The sequence below is a fragment of the Rhinopithecus roxellana genome, chromosome 18 (genome assembly GCF_007565055.1).
Source record: "Rhinopithecus roxellana isolate Shanxi Qingling chromosome 18, ASM756505v1, whole genome shotgun sequence".
NCBI classification, from domain to species: domain Eukaryota; kingdom Metazoa; phylum Chordata; class Mammalia; order Primates; family Cercopithecidae; genus Rhinopithecus; species Rhinopithecus roxellana.
The window spans coordinates 67,142,573-67,167,425 of NC_044566.1; the positions used below are offsets into that span (position 1 = coordinate 67,142,573).

Genomic DNA, 24,853 nt, shown 5'->3' on the forward strand with positions numbered 1-24,853 from the left:
ACTTCAACACTCCACTGTCAACATTAGACAGATCAACGAGACAGAAAGTTAACAAGGATATCCAGGAATTGAACTCATCTCTGCACCAAGCGGACCTAATAGACATCTATAGAACTCTCCACCCCAAATCTACAGAATATACATTCTTCTCAGCACCACATCGCACTTATTCTAAAATTGACCACATAATTGGAAGTAAAGCACTCCTCAGCAAATGTAAAAGAACAGAAATTATAACAAACTGTCTCTCAGACCACAGTGCAATCAAACTAGAACTCAGGACTAAGAATCAAAACTGCTCAACTACATGGAAACTGAACAACCTGCTCCTGAATGACTACTGGGTATATAACGAAATGAAAGCAGAAATAAAGATGTTCTTTGAAACCAATGAGAACGAAGATACAACATACCAGAATCTCTGGGACACATTTAAAGCAGTGTGTAGAGGGAAATTTATAGCACTAAATGCCCACAAGAGAAAGCAGGAAAGATCTAAAATTGACACTCTAACATCACAATTAAAAGAACTAGAGAGGCAAGAGCAAACACATTCAAAAGCTAGTAGAAGGCAAGAAATAACTAAGATCAGAGCAGAACTGAAGGAGATAGAGACACAAAAAACCCTCCAAAAATCAATGAATCCAGGAGTTGGTTTTTTGAAAAGATCAACAAAATTGACAGACCGCTAGCAAGACTAATAAAGAAGAAAAGAGAGAGGAATCAAATAGATGCAATAAAAAAATGATAAAGGGGATATCACCACCGACCCCACAGAAATACAAACAACCATCAGAGAATACTATAAACGCCTCTACGCAAATCAACTAGAAAATCTAGAAGAAATGGATAATTTCCTGGACACTTACACTCTCCCAAGACTAAACCAGGAAGAAGTTGAATCCCTGAATAGACCAATAGCAGGCTATGAAATTGAGGCAACAATTAATAGCCTATCCACCAAAAAAAGTCCAGGACCAGATGGATTCACAGCTGAATTCTACCAGAGGTACAAGGAGGAGCTGGTACCATTCCTTCTGAAACTATTCCAATCAATAGAAAAAGAGGGAATCCTCCCTAACTCATTTTATGAGGCCAACATCATCCTGATACCAAAGCCTGGCAGAGACACAACAAAAAAAGAGAATTTTAGACCAATATCCCTGATGAACATCGATGCAAAAATTCTCAATAAAATACTGGCAAACCGGATTCAGCAGCACATCAAAAAGCTTATCCACCATGATCAAGTGGGCTTCATCCCTGGGATGCAAGGCTGGTTCAACATTCACAAATCAATAAACGTAATCCAGCATATAAACAGAACCAAAGACAAGAACCACATGATTATCTCAATAGATGCAGAAAAGGCTTTTGACAAAATTCAACAGCCCTTCATGCTAAAAACGCTCAATAAATTCGGTATTGATGGAACATACCTCAAAATAATAAGAGCTATTTATGACAAACCCACAGCTAATATCATTCTCAATGGGCAAAAACTGGAAAAATTCCCTTTGAAAACTGGCACAAGACAGGGATGCCCTCTCTCACCACTCCTATTCAACATAGTGTTGGAAGTTCTGGCTAGGGCAATCAGGCAAGAGAAAGAAATCAAGGGTATCCAGTTAGGAAAAGAAGAAGTCAAATTGTCCCTGTTTGCAGATGACATGATTGTATATTTAGAAAACCCCATCATATCAGCCCAAAATCTCCTTAAGCTGATAAGCAACTTCAGCAAAGTCTCGGGATACAAAATTAATGTGCAAAAATCACAAGCATTCTTATACACCAGTAACAGACAAGCAGAGAGCCAAATCAGGAATGAACTTCCATTCACAATTGCTTCAAAGAGAATAAAATACCTAGGAATCCAGCTTACAAGGGATGTAAAGGACCTCTTCAAGGAGAACTACAAACCACTGCTCAGTGAAATCAAAGAGGACACAAACAAATGGAAGAACATACCATGCTCATGGATAGGAAGAATCAATATCGTGAAAATGGCCATACTGCCCAAGGTTATTTATAGATTCAATGCCATCCCCATCAAGCTACCAATGAGTTTCTTCACAGAATTGGAAAAAACTGCTTTAAAGTTCATATGGAACCAAAAAAGAGCCCGCATTGCCAAGACAATCCTAAGTCAAAAGGACAAAGCTGGAGGCGTCACGCTACCTGACTTCAAACTATACTACAAGGCTACAGTAACCAAAACAGCATGGTACTGGTACCAAAACAGAGATATAGACCAATGGAACAGAACAGAGTCCTCAGAAATAATACCACACATCTACAGCCATCTGATCTTTGATAAACCTGAGAGAAACAAGAAATGGGGATTTAATAAATGGTGCTGGGAAAATTGGCTAGCCATAAGTAGAAAGCTGAAACTGGATCCTTTCCTTACCCCTTATACGAAGATTAATTCAAGATGGATTAGAGACTTAAATGTTAGACCTAATACCATAAAAACCCTAGAAGAAAATCTAGGTAGTACCATCCAGGACATAGGCATGGGCAAGGACTTCATGTCTAAAACACCAAAAGCAACGGCAGCAAAAGCCAAAATTGACAAATGGGATCTAATTAAACTAAAGAGCTTTTGCACAGCAAAAGAAACTACCATCAGAGTGAACAGGTAACCTACAGAATGGGAGAAAATTTTTGCAACCTACTCATCTGACAAAGGGCTAATATCCAGAATCTACAAAGAACTCAAACAAATATACAAGAAAAAAACAACCCCATCAAAAAGTGGGCAAAGGATATGAACAGACATTTCTCAAAAGAAGACATTCATACAGCCAACAGACACATGAAAAAATGCTCATCATCACTCACCATCAGAGAAATGCAAATCAAAACCACAATGAGATACCATCTCACACCAGTTAGAGTGGCAATCATTAAGAAGTCAGGAAACAACAGGTGCTGGAGAGGATGTGGAGAAATAGGAACACTTTTACACTGTTGGTGGGACTGTAAACTAGGTCAACCATTATGGAAAACAGTATGGCAATTCCTCAAGGATCTAGAACTAGATGTACCATATGACCCAGCCATCCCACTACTGGGTATATACCCAAAGGATTATAAATTATTCTACTACAAAGACACATGCACAGGTATGTTTACTGCGGCACTATTCACAATAGCAAAGACTTGGAATCAACCCAAACGTCCATCTGTGACAGACTGGATTAAGAAAATGTGGCACATATACACCATGGAATACTATGCAGCCATAAAAAAGGATGAGTTTGCGTCCTTTGTAGGGACATGGATGCAGCTGGAAACCATCATTCTTAGCAAACTATCACAAGAAGAGAAAACCAAACACCGCATGTTCTCACTCATAGGTGGGAACTGAACAATGAGATCACTTGGACTCGGGAAGGGGAACATCACACACTGGGGCCTATCATGGGGAGGGGGGAGGAGGGAGGGATTGCATTGGGGAGTTATACATGATATAAATGATGAATTGATGGGTGCTGACGAGTTGATGGGTGCAGCACACCAACACGGCGTAAGTATACATATGTAACAAACCTGCACGTTATGCACATGTACCCTAGAACTTAAAGTATAATAAAAAAAAAAAAAAAAAAAAAAAAAAAAAAAAAAAAACTTTTCCTTTGCATTCACAACTTGGCTATTTGGCATACAAGACGTATCTCTCAGTCTATTTTGGCTTTTGATATGCCTTCCTCACTAAGCATATTTCCAGCTTTTGATTGAAAGTGAGAGATGTATAGCTCTTCTTTTCACTTGAACACTTAGAGGCTATTGTAGGGTTATTAGTTGGCCTAATTTAATATTATTGTGCCTTGGGGAATAGGGGGCCCAGGGAGAGGGAGAGGGAGAGAAATGAAGGGAAGGCTGGTTGGTGAGCAGTTAGAACACACACAACATTTATCAATGAAGTTTACTGTCTTATGTTTACACAATTGTCACCCCCAAACAATTACAATCAGAGATCACTAATCACAGATCACCATAACAGATAAAATAGTAATGAAAGAGTTTGAAATATTGTGAGAATTACCAAAATGTGATACAGAGACGCGAGGTGTGTACACGTGCTCTTGGGAAAACGGCACCAATAGATTAGCTCAATGCAGGGTTGACACAAACCTTCAATTTGCTTTAAAAAAAATTGTTAAAAAATAGCTGCAAAGCTCAATAAAGTAGAGTGCAATAAAAAAAAAAAAGAAAACAAAAACCAAAAACCCCAAAAAAACAAAAATAGATTTTGCTGCAATGTACAAGAAGCAATTTGCTCCTTTTAAAAAATAATTTTTGGCCAGGCACCGTGGCTCGCACCTGTAATCCTAGCACTTTGGGAAGCCAAGGTGGGTGGATCATTTGAGGCTAGGAGTTTGAGATCAGTCTGGCCAACATGGTGAAACCCTGTCTCTATTGAAAATACAAAAATGTGCTGGGTGTGGTGGTGTACGTCTATAATCCCAGCTACTAGGGAGGCTGAAGCATGAGAATCCTTTGAATCCGGGAGGCGGAGGTTATAGTGAGCTGAGATCACGTCACTGCACTCTAGCCAGGGTGACAGAGCGAGGCTCTGTCTCAAAAAAAAAAATAATTTTCAAAGTTTTGATTTTCCAGCATCTTCCAGGTAAAGTCTTCCTTTCCTGTTTCTTAAGAATGCTTTTAAAAAAAGGTTCCACATGGACTTCTTTTTTTTTGGTTACTCACCCCTACAAAAAAGACCTGATAAAGATGCAGGGGTTTTGTCACTGTCGGTGCACCTGGGTGCTGATGAAAGCACTTTTCAGAGTTACCTGTAACTGATTTACCTGTAAATTTCTCCACGTCTGTTTCCCAGAATGAGCTGGCATCTGTGTATTGCCAGTTTGTCGAGATGAGATCTCTTTTTAAGTTAGCTTGGATATTGTGAATAGGGTGAGACAAGAAACAGCAAGATTCCTCCCTGGGCACTGCACCAGAGCCCTTCCTCAACCCTTGTCTCCCTTCCTCAGCTTTGCTTTGGGTACAGAGGAGACACCACTGCCAGGCCCACTCCCTGCCCAAGGCTGTGTGAGCGGCAGTTTCCAAGTGCTGCTGTATAGAGAAGCTCCAATGGGGAGCAACGGGGAGGGACCCATTGCAGCGTTCACACATGAAGCCCCATTCGGGGTACTGGCCGCTCTGCCTTCTGGTCAGTACCGATTTGCATTTCTAAGGGTGAGCAGGAGGTGGGAAAGCAGAAAGGGTCGATCCCTTGCATCCAGGTGTACCTGGCACCGGCCGGCCACTGATGACGTTTCTCCAGCCAGTCCTGTCTGTTTCTGGGCATGAAGAAATTCCTCCAGATTCTGCCAGTAGGTTGAATGTGTGTCTTAGTTTTGGGTATTTTGAATCTTTCCTTTTGTTTCATCATTGGTCATTTGGTGAGAAGCAGGAAGAGGCTGTTAGCAGGTGCCTTTTTAAACTGGAAATTCATAATTAGGTTTTGACTTTAATGGTGGGAAAAATCCATTAAATAATTTATTTCCTGATAATAACAAACCAAAATGCAGTATGGTATACAATAGTGTAAAGGAAATGAGTTCCAGATAAAAGCAGACATGGTCTGAACCCCCGTTTCCTGATTCAACAGTTGCTTGACACTGGTATGTCACTTATTAATTGTACGTGCACTTACTCATTCTACCTTCATTGCCAAGCCAGCCCTCTGTGTTCTGAGTCTATTTGCCTAAACATTCAGGAAAAAACAGTACAGATAATTACATGTATTTTGGAAACCACACTTGGTTTGTCGGTTGCTTGTAACTATTTAAGTGTATTTTCTAAGCCTACTTTAGATAGTGGTCTTAAGAAATGGTCATCATTCTTAAAAGAACTATATGTGTAACCTTTCTGAATATTGCTTCAAACTCTGTCTTAAACAATTTTGCTTTTAATTAAATATTTAATTAAACTAATTAAAGATCCATGGAAAGGGGGAAAAGCTCAACAGGGGAGTGGTTATACTAAGGAAATACCCATACCCTCCGTTTAACAATGCCATGTAGAAGGATGGTTGTTACCGGCCGGGCGCGGTGGCTCAAGCCTGTAATCCCAGCACTTTGGGAGGCCGAGACGGGTGGATCACGAGGTCAGGAGATCGAGACCATCCTGGCTAACATGGTGAAACCCCGTCTCTACTAAAAATACAAAAAACTAGCCGGGCGAGGTGGCGGGCGCCTGTAGTCCCAGCTACTTCGGAGGCTGAGGCAGGAGAATGGCGTAAACCCAGGAGGCGGAGCTTGCAGTGAGCTGAGGTCCGGCCACTGCACTCCAGCCTGGGTGACAGAGCGAGACTCCGTCTCAAAAAAAAAAAAAAAAAAAAAAAAAAGGATGGTTGTTACCAGGTCAGAGATTTTCATGTGCTCAAAAATGTGCCAAACAGGTGAAAAGCCAGCAGAATTAAAACAAATGATTTATTCCAAGTTCTATCAGTTTAAAGTTTTTCCAAATTTATTACAGAAGTGAACACTGAAATGAGAAACAAGCTCTCACAGCTGTAGCATTCGTAACAAAGTCATTATCTACATCACCTTGATTGAAGAGGTTTAGAGTATTTCTGTTATTCTGAATCCATGAGGAAAGTTTCGAAGTCCAGATCCAAGTCAGAAACTAGGGCACTTACGAAGTCATCAACAGAAGGACGCTTCTGAAGCATACCTGCAAACAAAGAAAGGTCAGCACTGCGTTCACCAGGAGGCAACAGGAGCCCCAAAGACACAAATTCAAATCCACACACTAGAGGAACACTCTGGCTTTCTGAATCAAGACTCTGGCTATATAACCTGACTGCAAGAACATTTTATAACGTCATGGACAGTGTGTGGGCCTTGGAGCAATTTATAATTTTAATGCATTTTTACTAACAAATCAATCCTTAGCTTAGAGATTTAGGCCTAAATATATTTCCTGAGGGCTATTATTTTTGCATATATGACTACTCCCTTAAAGACTGATATTAGAAGACTGACTTTTTTTTTTTAGTTATCTTTGACTTGGATGATTCAGAATTTAATAAGTTTAATTACCTATCCAGTTTCATTATCAAGTTCTATACACTTTACAATCAATTAGATGTTAATTCTTTTATAGAAGTCTTATATCAGAATCAAATTATTGGCTTTCCTCCAGATTTCCCTGTCCCAGACAACTCCTAGCTTTGCAACTTACTAACTGTGTAATGCAGAAGTCACTTAAATCTCTGGCACCCAAATTTCCTACCAGGTTGCTATAAGGATCAAACAAGAAGATGTAGAAGCAATGAAGTACCATGCCTAGCATGTATTAAGAATTCAATAAAAAGCTGAATTCGTACTCTTTCTTCACTCTAAAGAAGCCAAAACACAAAGATTTATGCAATTAACCCTTCTTGCTTCAACCTACATTCTTGGCAGGAAACGCTAACTCAAGGGTTGAACAGGCTCTATATACTGACCCTTCCTTTGGGAGATGAATTCTGTAAAACCATTTTCAAAATCAAGGCATTAAAAGACTGCCGGAATCCTCTACTGTTCTCTGAACCTCTACTGCAATTCAGTGAACACGAAGGCAGCATCTGCTGTGTGGAAAGGATGAGGCCAGGTCATGGGCATACAGGTGGGCAGGCTCAGTCACAGCGTGAGGGTGAGAAGGACACGCACATCAGTCGGCTGGGCAGAACTGCATATCCATATGGGGAAAACCAGCCTGGACCCCTACTGCATACCACACATAAAAACTAACTTGAGAGGGTCACAGACCTAAGCGTAAACACTAAAATTACTGTCTTAAAAAACCTCATGAAGTATCTTTGTGACTCTGAAGTAGGTATGCTTTCTTAGGACACAGAAAGCAATGACCATAAAAGGAAAAAATGTCAGATTTCATCAAAATTAAAAATGTCTCTTGAAAAGAAACCATTAAACCAATGAGTAGACAGATGAAAGAGTAGGAAAAAATACAAAACATATCTCACGTAAGACTGGTATCCAGAATGTATAAAGAACTTCTTCGACCCACTGTAAAAAGATTTTTTTTTAAATTACAAATTGACAAAAGATTTTACCTTCCCAAGGTCAGGTTTTTCACAGAAGATGATACATAAATAAATAATAGGCACTGAGAAGACATTCAACATCATTAGTCATTAGGGAAATGAAAACCAAACCCACAGTGAGATACTATGACACACCCACCAGAATAGCTAATTTTCGTTGCTGTTGTTGTTTTCCAGGTTGGAGTGCAGCAGCGTGAACATGGCTCACTGCAGCCTCGACTTCCCAGGCTCAGGTGATCCTCCCGCCTCAGCTTGAGAGTAGCTGGGACCACAGGTGTGTGCCACCATGCCCTGCTAGTTTTTAAACTTCTTGTAGAGATGGGGTCTTGTCATGTTGCCCACGCTGGTCTTGAACTTCTGGGCTCAAGCGATCCTCCTACCTTGCTTTGGCCTCTCAAAGTGCTGGGATTACAGGTGTGAGCCACCGTGCTATACCAAATGTTGACAAGGCTGTGGGCAACCTGAATTGTCATACATTTGTGGTGAAAGGATAAAATGATATAATCACTTTGAAAAAAGGTCTAACAGTGTCTTATGAAACTAAACATATACCTACGCGAGGACCCAGCAATTTCACTCCCAGGTATTTATCCAAGAGAAATGAAAGCATATGTCAACAAAGAAACAACTTGTAAACCCCAAGCTGGCAACAACCCAAGTTTCTGTCACTAGGAAAACACACACTACAGTCTATTCATACAATGGAATATTACTCAGCAACAAAAAGGAGCAAACTATTCATACATGCAACAACACAAATGCATCTCAAAAACATTATGCTGAGTGAGAGAAGCCTTATGCGAAGCAGTACATACTGTTTGATTTCATTTATATGAAGTTCAAAAAGATGGTTAAACCAATCTATGGTGAAAAAAAATCAGAACTGTGGTTGCTTTGGGGAGTGGATATTAGAATCAACTGAGAAGGGGCAGCAGGGCCTCTGGTGTGACGGTAATGTTCTACATCTAGATAGTGATTTGAGTTACAAAGGTGTGTACATGCATCAAAATTCATTGAAAGGTACATTTGAGATTGTGTATTTCACTGTATGAAAAGTTTACCTAAATACAGTAAGAAACTATTGAACTCTAATGCTACGCATGCAAAAGAATCTATGTGTAAAATGTACTGATGTCTGCTACTTGAAATGCATAAAAATATAAGGCCAGATAGGCAGATGAAGAGATGTAAATATAGGAACATGTTTACAAAACAGCAAGTATATGAGTGTTGTACTATTCATTTGACTTTTCTGAATATTTGAAAATTTTTAACATAAAATCTTGAGAAAAAGTAAACTGTGGATGCTAATAGCACACAAAGGGCAGTCAGTGTGGAGAACAGAAGAGAAAGATGAATTCCAGTGAAGGGATTCAGAAGGTTTGTGGAGGAGATGGGATTGAGCAGAAACTTAACAGATTGGGCCTCTTAGGTGGAGGAGACAATAGAAGAAAGGCACAAACATGGGGAAATGCACAATGTATGCTGATCGAGAAGTGGTCTGGCGGGTAGAGTAAGGCTGGAAGAGACTGGGAGACGAACATGAGAGGACCCAGGGCTCTGAACCAGGGCAACCAACAGAACAGGAAGGACAGACTGAGCTGGAATCCAGGAGGAGCAGGGTGGTGTGGAGACACAACCCCTGTCAAGTGTGAGGTGGAAGGGGGTGCTCCATGTGGAGGCAGTGAGGACACAGAGCTCAGGGACAGCTTGGGGACTAGAGGTGCAGATGTGATCATCCCACCAGAAAGTACATGGGGTGGGAAACAGACCAAGGATTATCTAGATGGTCGACACGAAAATACTTGGTCCAAACACATACTTGAAAGCCCTTAACTAGACCTGGGGTAGTTGAGAACACCACTAATATCGTTATAGTTTCAACTGTACACTAAAATATTTTTATTGTCTATCTAAATTTTAACAGCTCTATCTTAGGAAATATGTGAGGAATAATGGGCAGTTACTAGAAGAGAATGTCACTGCTATGTCTATTTGTGCAATTAAAGTTCAAAACACAGTGTTCTTTTTTACAGTAAAATAATCTGCATGCATGAATGCAGGCCTCACCTCTGGCCCAGCTGTGTCACTAACGATAGAAATGCTGGGTACGTGATGATGGCTAAAGTAGCACAGTTGACACTATACCTTCCAGATGTAGGTTATTACTTAAGGAGACTCAATCTAATTATAAATCAGGTTTCATGCATTCCCTGTGTGCCAGGTTTCTTCATACAGAGAACATTTGTAGGGAAAACATTTAATTAAGACATGGCTTTCCATAAAATGTGCTAGCCTAACGCACCATTTCTTCCTTTTTAATATTTGAGGGGTTCCCTCTCTCAGCTTTGGAGCCCCCTCCTCTGTATAGGGTAGCTTCTTCCTTCCCTTTTCCTTCTTGCCCCTTCTTGCCTATTGAACTCTCTGCTCCTTAAAACCACTCCACATGTGTCCGTGTCCCTGTGTCTAAACCGGCAAGAGGACCAAAAACCCCGGTGCTCCACCACTCATCGGAGCCGTATCATTTTGGTGCGTTGGCCGGGAAAGGAGTTTCATTCATCAGACTGAGTCAAGGAAACTTATTTTAAACTATTTATGGCCTTTAATGATTGAGTAAGGTGTACTCCTGTGAACAAAATACGACGCATGTTTATTTCTCGGCCTGGTTCCTCTAGAATCTGGAAGTTATCTTGGGACCTCAAGAGGAGAGGATCACCCAACGCACAGCAATCAAACTCCAAATGGTGCCGTAAACTGAACCACACGTGGACAGGCCAGTTTTCCGAGGACCCTGATGCACCCCGGGAGGAGCCCCCGCGGCTGTTCCCCATTCGACGCCCCTTTCCAGCAGGAAGTAGCCAGAAGGCGTCGCCACCCACACCCCCAACAACAGTTAGTGCGGCATCTCCACAGTGGGGAATGATGTAGGAGTTACTAATTATTTTAGGCAGATAGAGGGGGAAAGGGGTCCTTAGGAAGTGTTTTTTTTTTTTAAAGCTTGTCTGGAAAAGTTTCCTGTAAAGCCCCAGCTCTTAAAGCCAGGCCAGTAACCCGATATCCAAACGTCAGCCATTAGAAACTGGGTCCACCCAAACATGGTGATTCCGGTGGCCCTTCTTGCCCTTTCCCCACATTCCTGGATACATGGCCATCCCGAAGTATCCCCACCTGTGTAGAACATCATGGTGTCCTGCATTTGCATATTAAAAGGCTAGGGTGGGAGGGCCAGCTTTCCCTCGGGCTAGGTGAATGACGTGCCTAGTCAGATCAATCCCCTGAGCCTTGTGCAAATCAGACACTGCCTCCTCCAGCCTCTGTGTATATACCTAGCTGGTATCTGTGGCAGGTGGGGGTTCCTCTTTTGGCTTTGGAGCACCCCCCTCCCTCTGTCTCTGTACAGGGAAGCTTCTTCCTTCTCCCTTCCTCCTTGCCTCTTCTTGCCTATTAAACTCTCTCTGCCCCTTAAAACTAAAAAAATCAATATTTGAAACATTTCTATAATTACGTGACTGGTCGTTTATAACTAAATGACTGGAATTCTCAGAAGGGAAAGTCATTTATTCAGAGCCAAGCTATTCAGGTAAGTATGGCCACCCTGTTCTTTGAAGTGGTTCACTTCAACTCAACACACTGCCAATATAAATATGACCTTGCTCTCTCCTTCCCAGCAGACAGGCCCAACTAGCACACGTCCTTCTCCAGTTTCCCACCTTAAACAATTCCTGTGTCTCACAGAATGGCAACTGTGGCCACAAGAGAAAAATATATACACTTGTGGGCTTTTCTAAAGAAATACAGTTAGAGCTAACTGGTTTGGTGATTTTGTGTGTAATGTGATTGGTGAAGATGAAGGTTCAAAAAGGAGGAAATGAGGACCCGAGCCTGGAAGGATAATGAACGGTTACTGGGGAAGAATCCTGGGCACGCTGTTGCGCTAGCCCTGCTCTAATTAGATTTAAATGTTATGCGAGTGTTAACATGAACTAAACCCTACACAGAAAATTTAAAAAAAAAAAAAAAAAAAGCCCAATGTTTCAGGTAGTTCCACAAGTAAGAAAAACTGGATTTGGCTGTTGTATATGGCCATAGTAAAAAAATTCTAAGAAAGCTTTCATTTCTTTTTTAAAGCTGACAAAGATGTCCCCTTTGCCTTCAAGTCTTAGTTTTAGAAGGGTGACGATTAAAATTGTATTTTCTAAGCACCCTGGGAACCAGCTTGGAGCTGTTAACTCCAACTAAGGTGGATGGAGTTAACAAACACATTTCACTGTGGAAATCACCTAAATTACAGGGAGAATGAATGGATCTTGACAAAAGGATTCCAACAGGCAATAACTTTACAACTAAAAAGAGAAAAGGGTCAACAGCAACATAAGACAAAACTGCATCAGGACACACATTGCAAATGCGAGCTCACAAAAGGAAGCAGGTAGTATATTTTCATCTATTTGTCTTACTGAGAGAGACAGAGTGTATCTAAAGAGTAGATAAAGAGTGAGAATTTAATGTATTTTTCTCCTCATTTTACGTGAGAGACAAATGGGCTAAGAAACGATGGTACCAGCCAGAACATTTTCGTTCTGACGGCTCTGCTCAAATTAGCGTGTTTCATAACCTGGCAGTACTAGGGTAATTATTCTAGCCTGACTAATTTAAATTATAATATCAATAAGATTCCAAGACTGAGTCTTAAAATGGCAGGGTTTCCAAACTGTGGCTTTCCAGCCCTCTTCTTCCGAGTGACTGCGGACATACAGCTGGAAAGAAAGTGAGGAGAAAAATACCATGCAGGAGGACTGGACCTGCAGACAGCTGGCCTAGACGGAGCTCATCAGAGAGAACACCAGCCATTCCACTCCCAGAACCATGGTGGCTGTTTATGGAGCATTCACTGCGCACCAGACACTGTCCTAAGAGCACTGGTCCGTGGTCTCCTTAAAACACACCTTGAGACACCTATCTTCACAAGAAGAAAACAGAAGCCAAGAGAGTCACACAGCTCATAGGTTTGCTTTAACCCTGGCAGTCTGGTTCCTGAGCCCATGCTCTTAAAGCACCATGATATATTTACCGCCTCATGCCCTGAAGTTCTGTCAAATACATTCTAAAAAGGTTTATATTTAAATAGCAGCATCCTTGATGGACAGAACCTAAATACGTAGAAAATCCTGACAGAAAGGTCTCATTATTTCCTGGGGCCACCCATGAGCACTTTTGGCCAACTGACGCAGCTTCCGCTCTGTGGAGCACACTTTACAAGCAGCCACGACTGTGCCCAGCTAGCTGGAAGTAGAGGGCAGAGATCAATGGCCTCGTCTCACAGGGCCGTAGTCTGGTACTGCCAACGGTGGCTTGGCCCAGCTGTGACTGGGACACCCGTGACCAGGACAGGCACTCATGTAACGACCAAGAGCCTCTTCCCATCAGGGCACACAGCGCTCACGATGCTTGGTTGCTGCTGGAGTTCCTGTCTTGGCATGACACTGGGAGGAAAAAGTGCCCAAGAGTTCTGTGCTTAAGGTTCCTAACTATGCAGATTTCTACACTTTTACCAAGAAAAAATCTGTCAGCTCCAGGATAGTTAATTGTGTGTACAAAGCTGCAAGTTCATATTCTGTTATTTTGTAATACATAATGAACATATAATCCAACCAGACCTTCATTTAAAAATCAGCATACTCATGGCCTAACCTGCTTAATCCCTTGAATGCCCTTTTGGATGTACAACTAATATAATTATTTGAAAACATGATTGAGAGCAATTGGTTGGCAGTTTGATTATACCTGTAAGCCAACCTTGCAAAGACGAAATCTCATTCTGGCTCCCTTTCCTAAGGCCCCAGGGTGAAATAGTTGGTGTATCATTTAGTTTCATAAATACAGGGGATTACCAGGCAATTAAAAGGCAGAATTATTTTAAAGCTTGGAAGAAGAAGAATAGGTACATCTTTTCTTTGAGTCTATTTCTTATATTGCTTGACACCAAGCAAAGGTGCCCAATAAAATGAAACTATGGCTTTTTGATCAACGGCTGAATATGATCCAAATTTAATGAAAGTCAAAGAATGAATGAATGAAGAAACTATTCACTGAATATTTATAAGAGTTCTTCCATTCATTCATCCATTCATTCTATCTGTGCCTAAATGCCTAATGTGAATTTCAGGAAGGTAAAACAAACAAACAGCCCCCAAAAAGAAAAAACATGTTATTTATTAGGAAGATATTATATATCCAGCTTGTCTAACTCATGGCCTGTGGGCCGCATGTGGCCCAGGATGACTTTGAATGTGGCCCAACACAAATTCATAAACTTTCTTAAAATACTATTAAATTTTTTCTTGGTGATTTTTTTTCCTTTTTTTCCTTTTTTTTTTTTTTTTAAGCTCATCAGCTATTGTTAGTGTAGTCTATGTGTGGCCCAAGACAATTCTTCTTCCAGTGTGGCCCAGGGAAGCCAAAAGATTAGAGACACCTTTATATATTATATATAACAATTACTGAGTTGTCTTTTTTTTGAGACAGGGTGTCACTCTGTCACTCAGGCTGGAGTGCAGTGGTGTGATCTCGGCTCACTGAAGCCTTGAATTTCTGGGCTCAAGTGATCTTCCCACCTCCACCTTCCTCAGCTGGGACTACAGGCATGCACCACCACACCTAGCTAGTTTTTTTTGTTTGTTTGTTTGTTTGTTTTTTTGTAGGAATGGGGTTTCGCCATGTTTCCCAGGCTGGTCTCGAACTCCTGAGATCAAGTGACCCAGCTGCCTCAGCCCCTGAAAGTGCCCCATGGGATTACAGGCGTGCGCCTCTGTGACTGGCTGAGACTTTCTTCTGAAAACTATGATCCAGTGGACCTAAAAGTGGACTGACATCACTGGTGTGTCAACTGGGAGCCTGTTAGAAATGTGAATTCTTAATCCCCCATCCAAGCCCTGCTGAATCAGAACCTGGGGATGGGCCCAGTGACCTGTGTTTTAATAAGCCTTCCCAGTGACTCTGCTGCATGCTCACCTTTAAGACCCATGGCTCAGATGGACCTGCGGAAACCTATTAAGCCTGAAAATGAGATGTCGTTTCTCTCAACTGGCAGCTAGAACTTGAAAAATACTAAGCAAGAAACATGTAGACGCATATAATTTTCTACTTAACTAAAAAAGATTTTTCAGGTGAAATAGAAAACAACTGTTTCGTGTAAAAGTATAATTTATTTGGCACACTGTTCAAAGTTATTGAGGGCCCAGCTAACTGGAAAAGCACCTACACTGATCCAGTGGATCTGGCATGGATCTGGCCTCCAGATCTGTAGTGGGGAGGGAGAAAGGGATGTGGTGTCAGCGTGAGCTGGGTGGAAGCTGTGGCTCTGCACTTGCTCAAGAAGTCTCCCAGATGGGAGGTGCCCTTTGCAGATTAAGGCAGTCCTTTTATTTAAAAAATTAAGAAGCAGGGTATGTTTTGATTACTAGGAACATTCTAGAGGACAGTAATTTGTGTTGATCAATTATTAACTCTTTTATGAGAAAAGCTCAGAAACACACACCTAAGAAGCTTCTTTCATTCTGACTGTTCTGAGCCTGAGAAATAGAACCCAACCTCAGTCAGGCAGGAGCCCAGAGGGAGCCACTTCTCAAGGAAAACACAGGGAAGTTGGTAGAGGACTGGCCATCTGTTGATAGGTCATGATTTCTGCCAAAGTGGGTGATTTTAGAAGAAAGGTGGATGGAGTTGTTTAGGTCTGACTCCCCACAGGCATGGACCTCTCCCGCCATTAGCGTTCTGAGATAAATGCCTCTGCCTGCAGGCCAAGCTCCCTGTGCACGGCAGCAAGCAGGAACATGACCACTCCTGATTCCACTTCAGACTGAAGGTCTGCTCATGCATTTATCAAAGGAAATGTTTACTAAGCACTTGTGTGCTAAACACTGTGTACTAGAGACAGCAGGCACACAGACATGAGAGACACATGAGATTTCTGTTCTGAGGAACGTCATGAGCTGGGGAGAAAGTCATGGAAATACATAACTGTTCATACAGCACGAAGTGTCAATGGGGTGGGATACTGCTTTTTTCCACCGAGCATCCATTTCCCCTCTGGTTAGGAGAATAATTTTGCTTTAGAGCAGTGGTTTAGAGGGTGATTTTGTCTCTCAGGGCATCTGGCAAGGTCTGATGACATTTTTGGTTGTCACACTGGGGGAGTGAACCACCCTACCACACAGAGGACAGGCCCCATAAAAAGAACTTATCTGATCCCAAAACATCAACAGCGCAGGCAGACACCCTGCGGTGGGCCAACGAATAAGGAAGCTCTCCCTGCCCGTGGCTCACCCAGTGACGGTGGCCAGATGTCTCCTTCCAGGATTGAGTCTTGAGAGGAACGGAGAAAGGTCTATGGCTGGCTGGAGCGGAACCATCTCAGCGCCAGTCCCATGAAGAACACACCCGCTCCTCTGCCCAGCCCCCGCAAGCTGCTCTTCGGGAGCCCTGTTCTAACTTCTTCCTTTGATTCTGTGGCCTCAAAAAAAAAAAAATTGGTTTTCTGCTTTGATAAGCCAGAGTTGGTTCTATTTCTTTCAAGAAGATTTCCAGTTGATTAAAAAAAAGATCAGTTCACCCTCTATTAGAAACAATTGAATGATGTCTAAGGAACACTGATCTTTTTGTCTGATCAAAGACCAATTCTGTAGACCCAGGCTTTGTAGCTGAAGCAGCTGTTTTTTCATTTAAATGATTCTGTCTTTCCTCCGATTCGTAAAGTCTGGGTGATACACAAGCAAGCTTTAATGCCTGATTTCTACTCCCCACCTTCACTGGAAAAGCAGGGGTTGTTCCTGGATGAAGAACAGTGTCTCACTGCCACTGAGCCCTGTCGGGGTGGCAGGAGGTGTGAGGGGACAGGAAGAAGCACAGAGGGTGTGCCCTCCATAGCTCGCATCTCCCTGAAATCCCTGGATCTTCCCTTGTGGAGGCGGGGAAGGAAGTATCGTTGCTTGTGGGTTTCAAAGGTGTAAGGGAAGTTCATGGACTTGGTGTCCAAGGCTGCCCAGGAGAGGGGAGGTCTGGGTGCTCTGTGTATGTGGAAAGGTGGATGAACTCCTCACACCAATCAGGAGTGGCCAGTGCCCTGAGGCCAAGACACCCAGGACAAATACCTCATCAGTTCTTTAACATCAAAGCTAAAAAATCAAAATCACAATGAGATACTAGTTTACACCAGTCACAATGGTTATTAGTAAAAAGTCAAAAAAATAACAGATGCTGATGAGGTTGTAGAGAAAAAGGAATACTTATACACTGTTGGTGGAAGTGTAAATTAGTTCAGCCATGGTGGAAAGCAGTGCGGCAATTCCTCCAAGAGCTAAAAATAGAACTAACACCTGACCCAGCAATCCCATTACTGTTTATATACCTAAATACATAAATCATCCTACCATGAAGACATATGCACATGAATGTTCACTGCAGCACTATTCCCAATAGCAAAGACATGGCATCAACCTAAATGCCCATCAATGACAGACTGGTTAAAGAAAATGTGGTACATGTACACCAAGGAATACTATGTAGCTATAAAAAAGAACGAGATCACATCCTTTGCAGAAATGTGGATGGAGTTGGAGGCCATTACCCTTAGCAAACTAACGCCAAGAACAGAAAACCAAATACTGCATGTTCTTATTTGTAAGTGGGAGCTAAATAATGAGAACACACTGAGGCCTGTTTGAGTGTGGAGCATGGGAGGAGGGAGAGGAAAAAAAAATAACTATTGGGTACTAGACTTAGTACCTGGGTGATAAAATAATTTGTATAAAAAGCCCCCATGACACAAGTTTACCTATATAACAAACCTGCACACGTACATCAAACCTAGAAAAAAAAGTTTTTAAAAAAATAAAAAGTTAAAAGCTAGCCATATTCTTACATTTCAGCCACAGCACTGGACTTAGTAGAAATTAATTAATTAAGTTCCATTAGCCAGATTTCTATTTAAGGCCTGTATCACTTAGTTAGGAAACAGTCTGGTGGACCAAAAAGAGCCTCAGTCTCCAAAAAACAAAATGTCCTGAGGACCCCCTACAGGACAATAGCCCCCCTGGGCCTCGCTGGTCAGCAGAGCAGCCATTTGCATGCAGTTCCACCAACAGCCTGGCAGGGGCACTGTGCTGGTGTGAATTTGGGGCTGAATGGAACGTTACCTGGTTCTGCGTGGTGTCTCATTACACGAAATTTCAGGCTATTTCTCTTCTGACTATACAAATGTTTTCCTTTGAAGGGGTGCCAAGAAAGAGAGAAAAAAATACCTTTTCATTTTCTGAATAAAACTTTAGGTGGCTCGAAAGAAGGCAGTATATCCTGATGGTTAGAGCAAGGGTTTAGTAAGAGATTACTCTGGGTTAACCAACTGGTTAAGGGACCTCAGACTAGTCACTTAACCTCTGCTGGAGGCAATCTAAGTAAAAGTAAAATGTTGGAGTTTAGTATAATGTTTGAAGTTCATAAAACTGGCACAATGTCACCTACTTTGATAGATTGTTAATAAGGATTAAATAAGATATAGCATTTAACACAGAGAAATGCTCACTCACTATAATAATCAGACCCGAAGATTTATGAAAACCTGCTTCCTAGTTCAAGAGTTGAAGGATGACGTTGCTTACTATTTTTGCACAAGTTCAATCCCAAAACATTTGATCTATGATTAAATATCATAAAACTATCATAAAACTCACAATCACAAGCTACTTATCCAGCTCATAAATCACGGCTTTTTTCTACATTTTGCCATCTGCTTATTAGGTAACTGTTTATCTACTAAAAGAAAGAAACAAAAGATGGAATTAAAATCCATTTTTCTACCTGCTGATTTCTATGATAAAAGGGTCTTCACTGGGGTGATGGGGAAGTTCTGAAAATGGACAGTGGTGATGGCTGCACAGCGTTGTAAGTGTAGGACACTGTGAGTGGCTTGGAACTATACATTGAAAAACGGTTAACATGGCAAATGGTATGGCATGTAGTATATTTTACCATAATTAAAAAAAGAGATCAGAAATCTTTTTAGAACCTGCGATTCACTCAGATACACAGCTGTCTGTGCTATGCCATCCTCCATTACTAGACATAACAGTAACTTGTATATACCAAAAAGCAGCTATCTAAACAGATTTGGGAGTGAGTGAAAAGGAGGTTTGAGTATTCTCAGCACCATTACTAACTCTAATAATTCATCATAATAGTTTAATGGCTATCTTTTCCGCTGAAATAATTATATGTGCCAAACTCAACCGAGACTGATTAAGAATTGTAGCTACAAAGGCTAGCCTGGCAGTTTGAAAAATCTTAAGTGAATTTTATGAGATCAGAATCCTCATTCCAGATCTGTCTCTCCCAAGCCTAGGGCAATTGTATGGCTCACCATCTTTACTTTGAAGTTTTTCTCTGCTACAAGACTGTGGTTACCCACACCCTTTGCTAAAGGTAGATTCCCTCTATCTACAATCAGTTCTTGAGAAAATCAGACTATCAGCCAGGAAGTGAAATTCTTCTCTTCCTTTGAACTAAAAAGACTTGGCTGCTCCCTGTGCTGGATTGGGATCTGTCAGCAATCGCATATGAGGCTCTCTCTATCTCTCTAGAATTATTAATTCAGGTGAAGCCTCTGAACCTGTGTTACACAGAAGGTGAGCCAGCAAGTACAGCCCCACATATGTGCTCTGTTTACACATTAGTTTATTTTAATTTCATTGTCAGGTTTAATAATTCCATTTACAATTACATTTCTGGGTTACAAAACATCTTGCCTTTTGAAGCTCAATGTCTTCCTTAAACAAACACACCCACACATTAAACATGCACACACCCTCTTAAAATATTAGTGCATTTACAAAAGGGAGGTCTTAGCCTTGAGAACGCAGGTGCTCCTTTCCATTTCTTTCTTCCAAAAAGCTTTCAGTGATTTCAGAGGCTATGGTGAGTAAATATACGAACAAGCCAAAGATTAGGGATTCTATTTACTTGGCTGTTATTCTGGGGTGCCTCTATTATTGAAATTGTGTCATAATCCTAGAGCTACTAAATTGTAACTCTGATTCCATGACATGCTTTCCTCATTTATTCCTGCTATGCTGTGCAAGAAAAGCAGCTTTCTGCCAATGAGCATTCTGTAAAGTTCCAAATATTGCTTTGTATGCCGTGCATTCACGCATTTACATTAAACAAATCTTATTTTCCTACAAAATCATTTTACTGTCGGTAAGGCAATTACATACTAGTATACATACTAGTTACTAGTTAGCATACTAGTTAGCACATGCCACTTTTCAGATGTGTCCCCATGATATCTTACTCTGATAACCCAACAATATCTTCTTTGAGCATCACTGTATTCCCAACAAGGCCACTCAGTTGCCAAAAACTATGAAAGAGCAAGGGAAAAAAATACAATGGAATATGCATGCACGTATTTCAAAGCAAAAACTTCCTGGTATAACCTGAGAACGAAGTTGAAGAAATTACCAGCTCACAAAGGCGACTCGGAGTACTTGACTCTGAATCCTGCTTCTAACATCTGCTGCTATGTGATCTCAGGCAAGTAAGTTACTTATGCATCCCTGGGACTGTTTAGAGAATTAAATGAGATCATACAGCAATATACATAGTACTTGGCACATCAAATACACTCAACAAATGCTTTTAGCTGTACTTAGCGTTACTGCTCTCACTATTGTAACAATAATAAACAGTAAAATAACAAATGTATGCTTGGTTTGATTAAACTTTTATGACTCCCTCCTACCCATTCAATGCTGGAAATATACAAGTAGCAGAAATTAGTTTTATTGAAAGTATCTGACATAAAGGATTAGCTATCTTTAGAAAATCAACACACAGGCTATTGCAGCATTTAAATAAAATCTCTATCCTAATGTGAAATGCATGTGCATGAAAAGGAAGACAAAAATAAATCTAGTGTTGAAATTCCACTATTTTAAGTGTGTGACTTAAGATTTTAAGAACTTTGTTAACGCTCAGCTTTATTTAAACTGCTAGAAAGGGAGCTATAAGTACAGGTTGGCCTTCCTCCTGACCCTAAAGCCTAAACAAAACATACATTTAGTACTGAATGGAAAGAGAGTAAAAAACTGTGTTACCTGACATACTCTAACTTATAGGATGAGTCACAAAAAGAACCTGATAATGCTATTCAGATATTTGAGATATGCAAACTCTAAAATTAAGCAGGGACTATTTAATATGAGAAAACTTTAATGTAAAGATAAACTATTAAATATAAAAGAAAATCAGGTATAGGTATAATTTCTTAATCTAATTTCATTATTAATAATGTTACATCACAGTCATAAAGACAAAGTTTCTTTTACATTTAGTTGAAAAAGACATAAAACCAACACCAGAAGATGTCTTGTAAATGCTCTTTCAGGAAACAATCCAGTTAAACCAAGAGAAATCTTGTCCCTATGTCCTCTGGGGACATTTCATAAAAGAGTTGGCTAGCAAATGTCAATTTCAATTCTTCAACTAAAATCTGCTCTAAATCTCTATAATTATTACTACTATTTAACCTTTTACTGGTACACCTTCCAAATGTAAATTCATCAGTGTATCGCCAACTTGTGAATTCCTCAGTTCTTGAAGCTTGATGCCTGAGGGTGTCAAGCAGGAAAGTTAAGAATCTAGATCCAGGCCAAGTGCAGTGGCTCACGTCTGTAACACCAGCACTTTGGGAGGCCGAGGTGGGCGGATCACTTGAGGTCAGGAGTTCGAGACCAGCCTGGCCAACATGGTGAAACCCCATCTCTGAGAAAAATTAAAAAATTAGCGAAGTGTGATGGTGGGCGTCTGTAATCCCAGCTACTCGGGAGGCTGAGGCAGGAGACGCTTGAACCTGGGCAGTGGAGTTTGCAGTGAGCTGAGATTGCGCCACTGTGCTCCAGCCTGGACGACAGAGCAAGACTATGTCTCAAAACAAAAGAAAACAAAACCTAGAACCAGAGCTTTGGAGATAAAACATTTGCTTTTGTAACCTGTGTTTAACCCACTCAGCACAGTTTTTTTTTTTTTTTTGAGACAGCGTTTCACTCTTGTCACCCAGACTGGAGTGTAACGGCATGATCTTGGTTCGCTGCAACATCTGCCTCCCGGGTTCAAGTGATTCTCCTGCCTCAGCCTCCAAAGTAGCTGGGGCTATAGGTACCTGCCACCACAGCTAGCAAATTTTTGTATTTTTAGTACAGATGGAGTTTTACCATGTTGGCCAGGCTGGTCTCGAATTCCTGACCTCAGGTGATCCACCCACCTCAGCCTCCCAAAGTGCTGGGATTATAGGCACCAGCCACGGCACCAGGCCAGAACACATTTTTAACCCTAAGTTAAGAACACCATCTATAGGCAAGGTGCAGTGGCTCATGCCTGTAATCTCAGCACTTTGGGAGGCTGGGGCAGGTGGATCACTTGAGGTCAGGAGTTGGAGACCAGCCTGGCCAACGTGGCAAAACGCCATCTCTGCTAAAAATACAAAAATTAGCCAGGCATGGTGGCACACGCCTGTAATCCCAGCTACTCAGGAGGCTGAGGTATGAGAATCGCTTGAACCAAGGAGACGGAGGGTGTAGTGAGCTGAGATCGCCTCACTGCACTCCACCCCTGGGTGACAGAGACTCCCTCTCAAAAAAAAAAAAAAAAAAAAGGAACACCATCTACAAATGACCATCTTCAAAAAACATGATGTTTCCATTAAGCACTCAAAGCACTGAGAGAATGTTATCCACATTCCTTTTAGAAGGTAGTATACATGGACATCATCTAAAAATGGAATCATTAGTCTATTTTTTGGAATGAATCTACTACAAGATATTTACTTGAGGAAGAGAAACCTGTCTCAGACCTCAAAATCAACCTCTGGACGTGTCTCAAAATGGAAGAGGGACCCATCAAATTTACACAGAAGGTCGAAGATGATCGCTTACTATCAGAGAAAACTGTCAAAACGAGCGCTACCCGCCAAAAGTAACACTGACAAAACAGAAGCTGAAGAAGCAGCCAGTATTCAAGAGTCTACGGCTAAGGGGTGTCAGGTGAGGAGTGCTGTGGGCCAGCAGGGGCTCTGGAGACAAAAGAATGTGACTAACTCCCGACTATGCCAGAGAATGGCTCTGAAACAAGACCTTTGCTTCCATACATGGGAAGTGGAGATGACACGGCCCACCAGAGCAGTGTCTGGTGGATTAAAGATGCTGCCCATGACCTACCTGGCACATTTTCACTCTGTCATTGTCTCTTCGCCTTTCCTGCATGGTAAGTCTTCTTCCTGCACGCTGCTTAGACAGAGAACTATCTGAAATCGTTAGGTAGGAACTCTTGCTGCCCAGGGCTTAGGAAGAGGTGCTTGACTCTGGCCAGTAAGGACCTATTTGGGAATGGACAGTGGACCCCCTTTCTTCTAGTGGTGTCCCCTACTTATTATGCCTGCTATCTAGCTGCTTAACAGTCAGTACTCGCCCAGTGGGCAGAACCAAGCATTGTACTAAAACAAAAAGTGTCTAAAATACAGTGACAGGAAGCAGGAAGGGTAGGATGGGAGTAAGAGAACAGGTGAGAGACTGAACAAGTGTGGAGACAGCACAATTGCTATATATATTTTTTCTTTTACGTGATTAAAGAACTTCATGAAAATATTTAGCCTGTGAAATATCCGAAAATATTCATGTGATAAAAAAAATTCCTGAACCAGGCAAATAAAAACCTGTTCCCATTGTAATCATCACAACTTTTTGTTGTTGTTGTTGAGATGGGGTCTCGCTCTGTTGCCCACACTGGAGTGCAGTGGTGTGATCTCGGCTCACCACAAGCTCCACCTCCTGGGTTCAAGTGATTCTCCTGCCTCAGCCTCCTGACTAGCTGGGACTACAGGCGCGTGCCACCATGCCCAGCTAATTCTTGTATTTTTAGTAGAGAAGGAGTTTCACTATGTTGGCTAGTCTGGGCTCGAACTCCTAACCTTGTGATCTGCCTGCCTCGGCTTCCCAAAGTGCTGGTATTACCGGCATGAGCCATCGTGCCCGGCCTGTTTTGTTTTGAGGTGGAGTCTCGTTCTGTTACCCAGGCTGGAGTGAGTGCAGTGGTGTGATCTTGGTTCACTGCAACCTCCGACTCCCAGATTCAAGTGATTTTCCTGCATCGGCCTCCCAAGTAGCTGCGACTACAGGTGCATGCCATCACACCCAGCTAAATCACAACTTTTCTATAGCATAGGAAACAATTGCTCTTTTAAGTCTATTTTGGTATTCGTGTATTCACTCATTTAACAAGTATTTATTGAATGCCGATGGGCTGAGCCCTGTAACGGGCTGCCGATACAGCTGTGAACATGACAGCCAGCTGCCCTCCCATCACAGAACTTAGATTTTATTGACGGGCAGAGACTATAAACCAATAAATTAAATAATACATGTTGAAATTAGGAAGTAAATGTTAGTATGTGCTATGAAGCAAAAAGAAAGCAGAGTAAGGGGGTAGAGAGTGTCCGACTACAGGGGAAACGAGACTCTATTCATAAATGTTTGAACAACCCATCAGAATTCATCGGAATGATTTACTTCCAACAGCAAAGTTTTACTTGGCATGCTAGTAGTTTTAAATCATCTTATCTTTTAATATTTAATACATCTGTGTGAGGGGGTTTCCTCCTAAGTCCCTCACAAATGTAAAACACACCCTGGGGTGGGCACTCATCCCAAGCCAAGACTGGTGCTTTGAGCACGTTCTGGCATTTAT

At 41.6% G+C, this 24,853-nt stretch overlaps 1 protein-coding gene across 3 annotated transcripts in view; it reads right to left on the reverse strand.

The window, feature by feature from the left end:
• Window positions 1-4,516: 4,516 nt before the first annotated feature.
• The window catches only part of MIPEP (mitochondrial intermediate peptidase), a 158,837-nt gene continuing 138,500 nt past the window's right edge, over window positions 4,517-24,853 (reverse strand). Inside the window, exons 19-20 of one of the 3 annotated variants that reach the window (XM_030922176.1) lie at window positions 6,561-6,687; window positions 4,517-5,443 (exon numbers count right to left, since the gene is read on the reverse strand). In XM_030922176.1, the coding sequence (XP_030778036.1) occupies window positions 6,590-6,687 (98 nt within the window). In that variant the 3' untranslated portion in view covers window positions 4,517-5,443; window positions 6,561-6,589. Of the gene's footprint in view, window positions 5,453-6,427; window positions 6,688-24,853 lie in introns of those variants that run through there. The other 2 variants (XM_030922175.1, XM_030922174.1) reach the window with 2 other exon arrangements.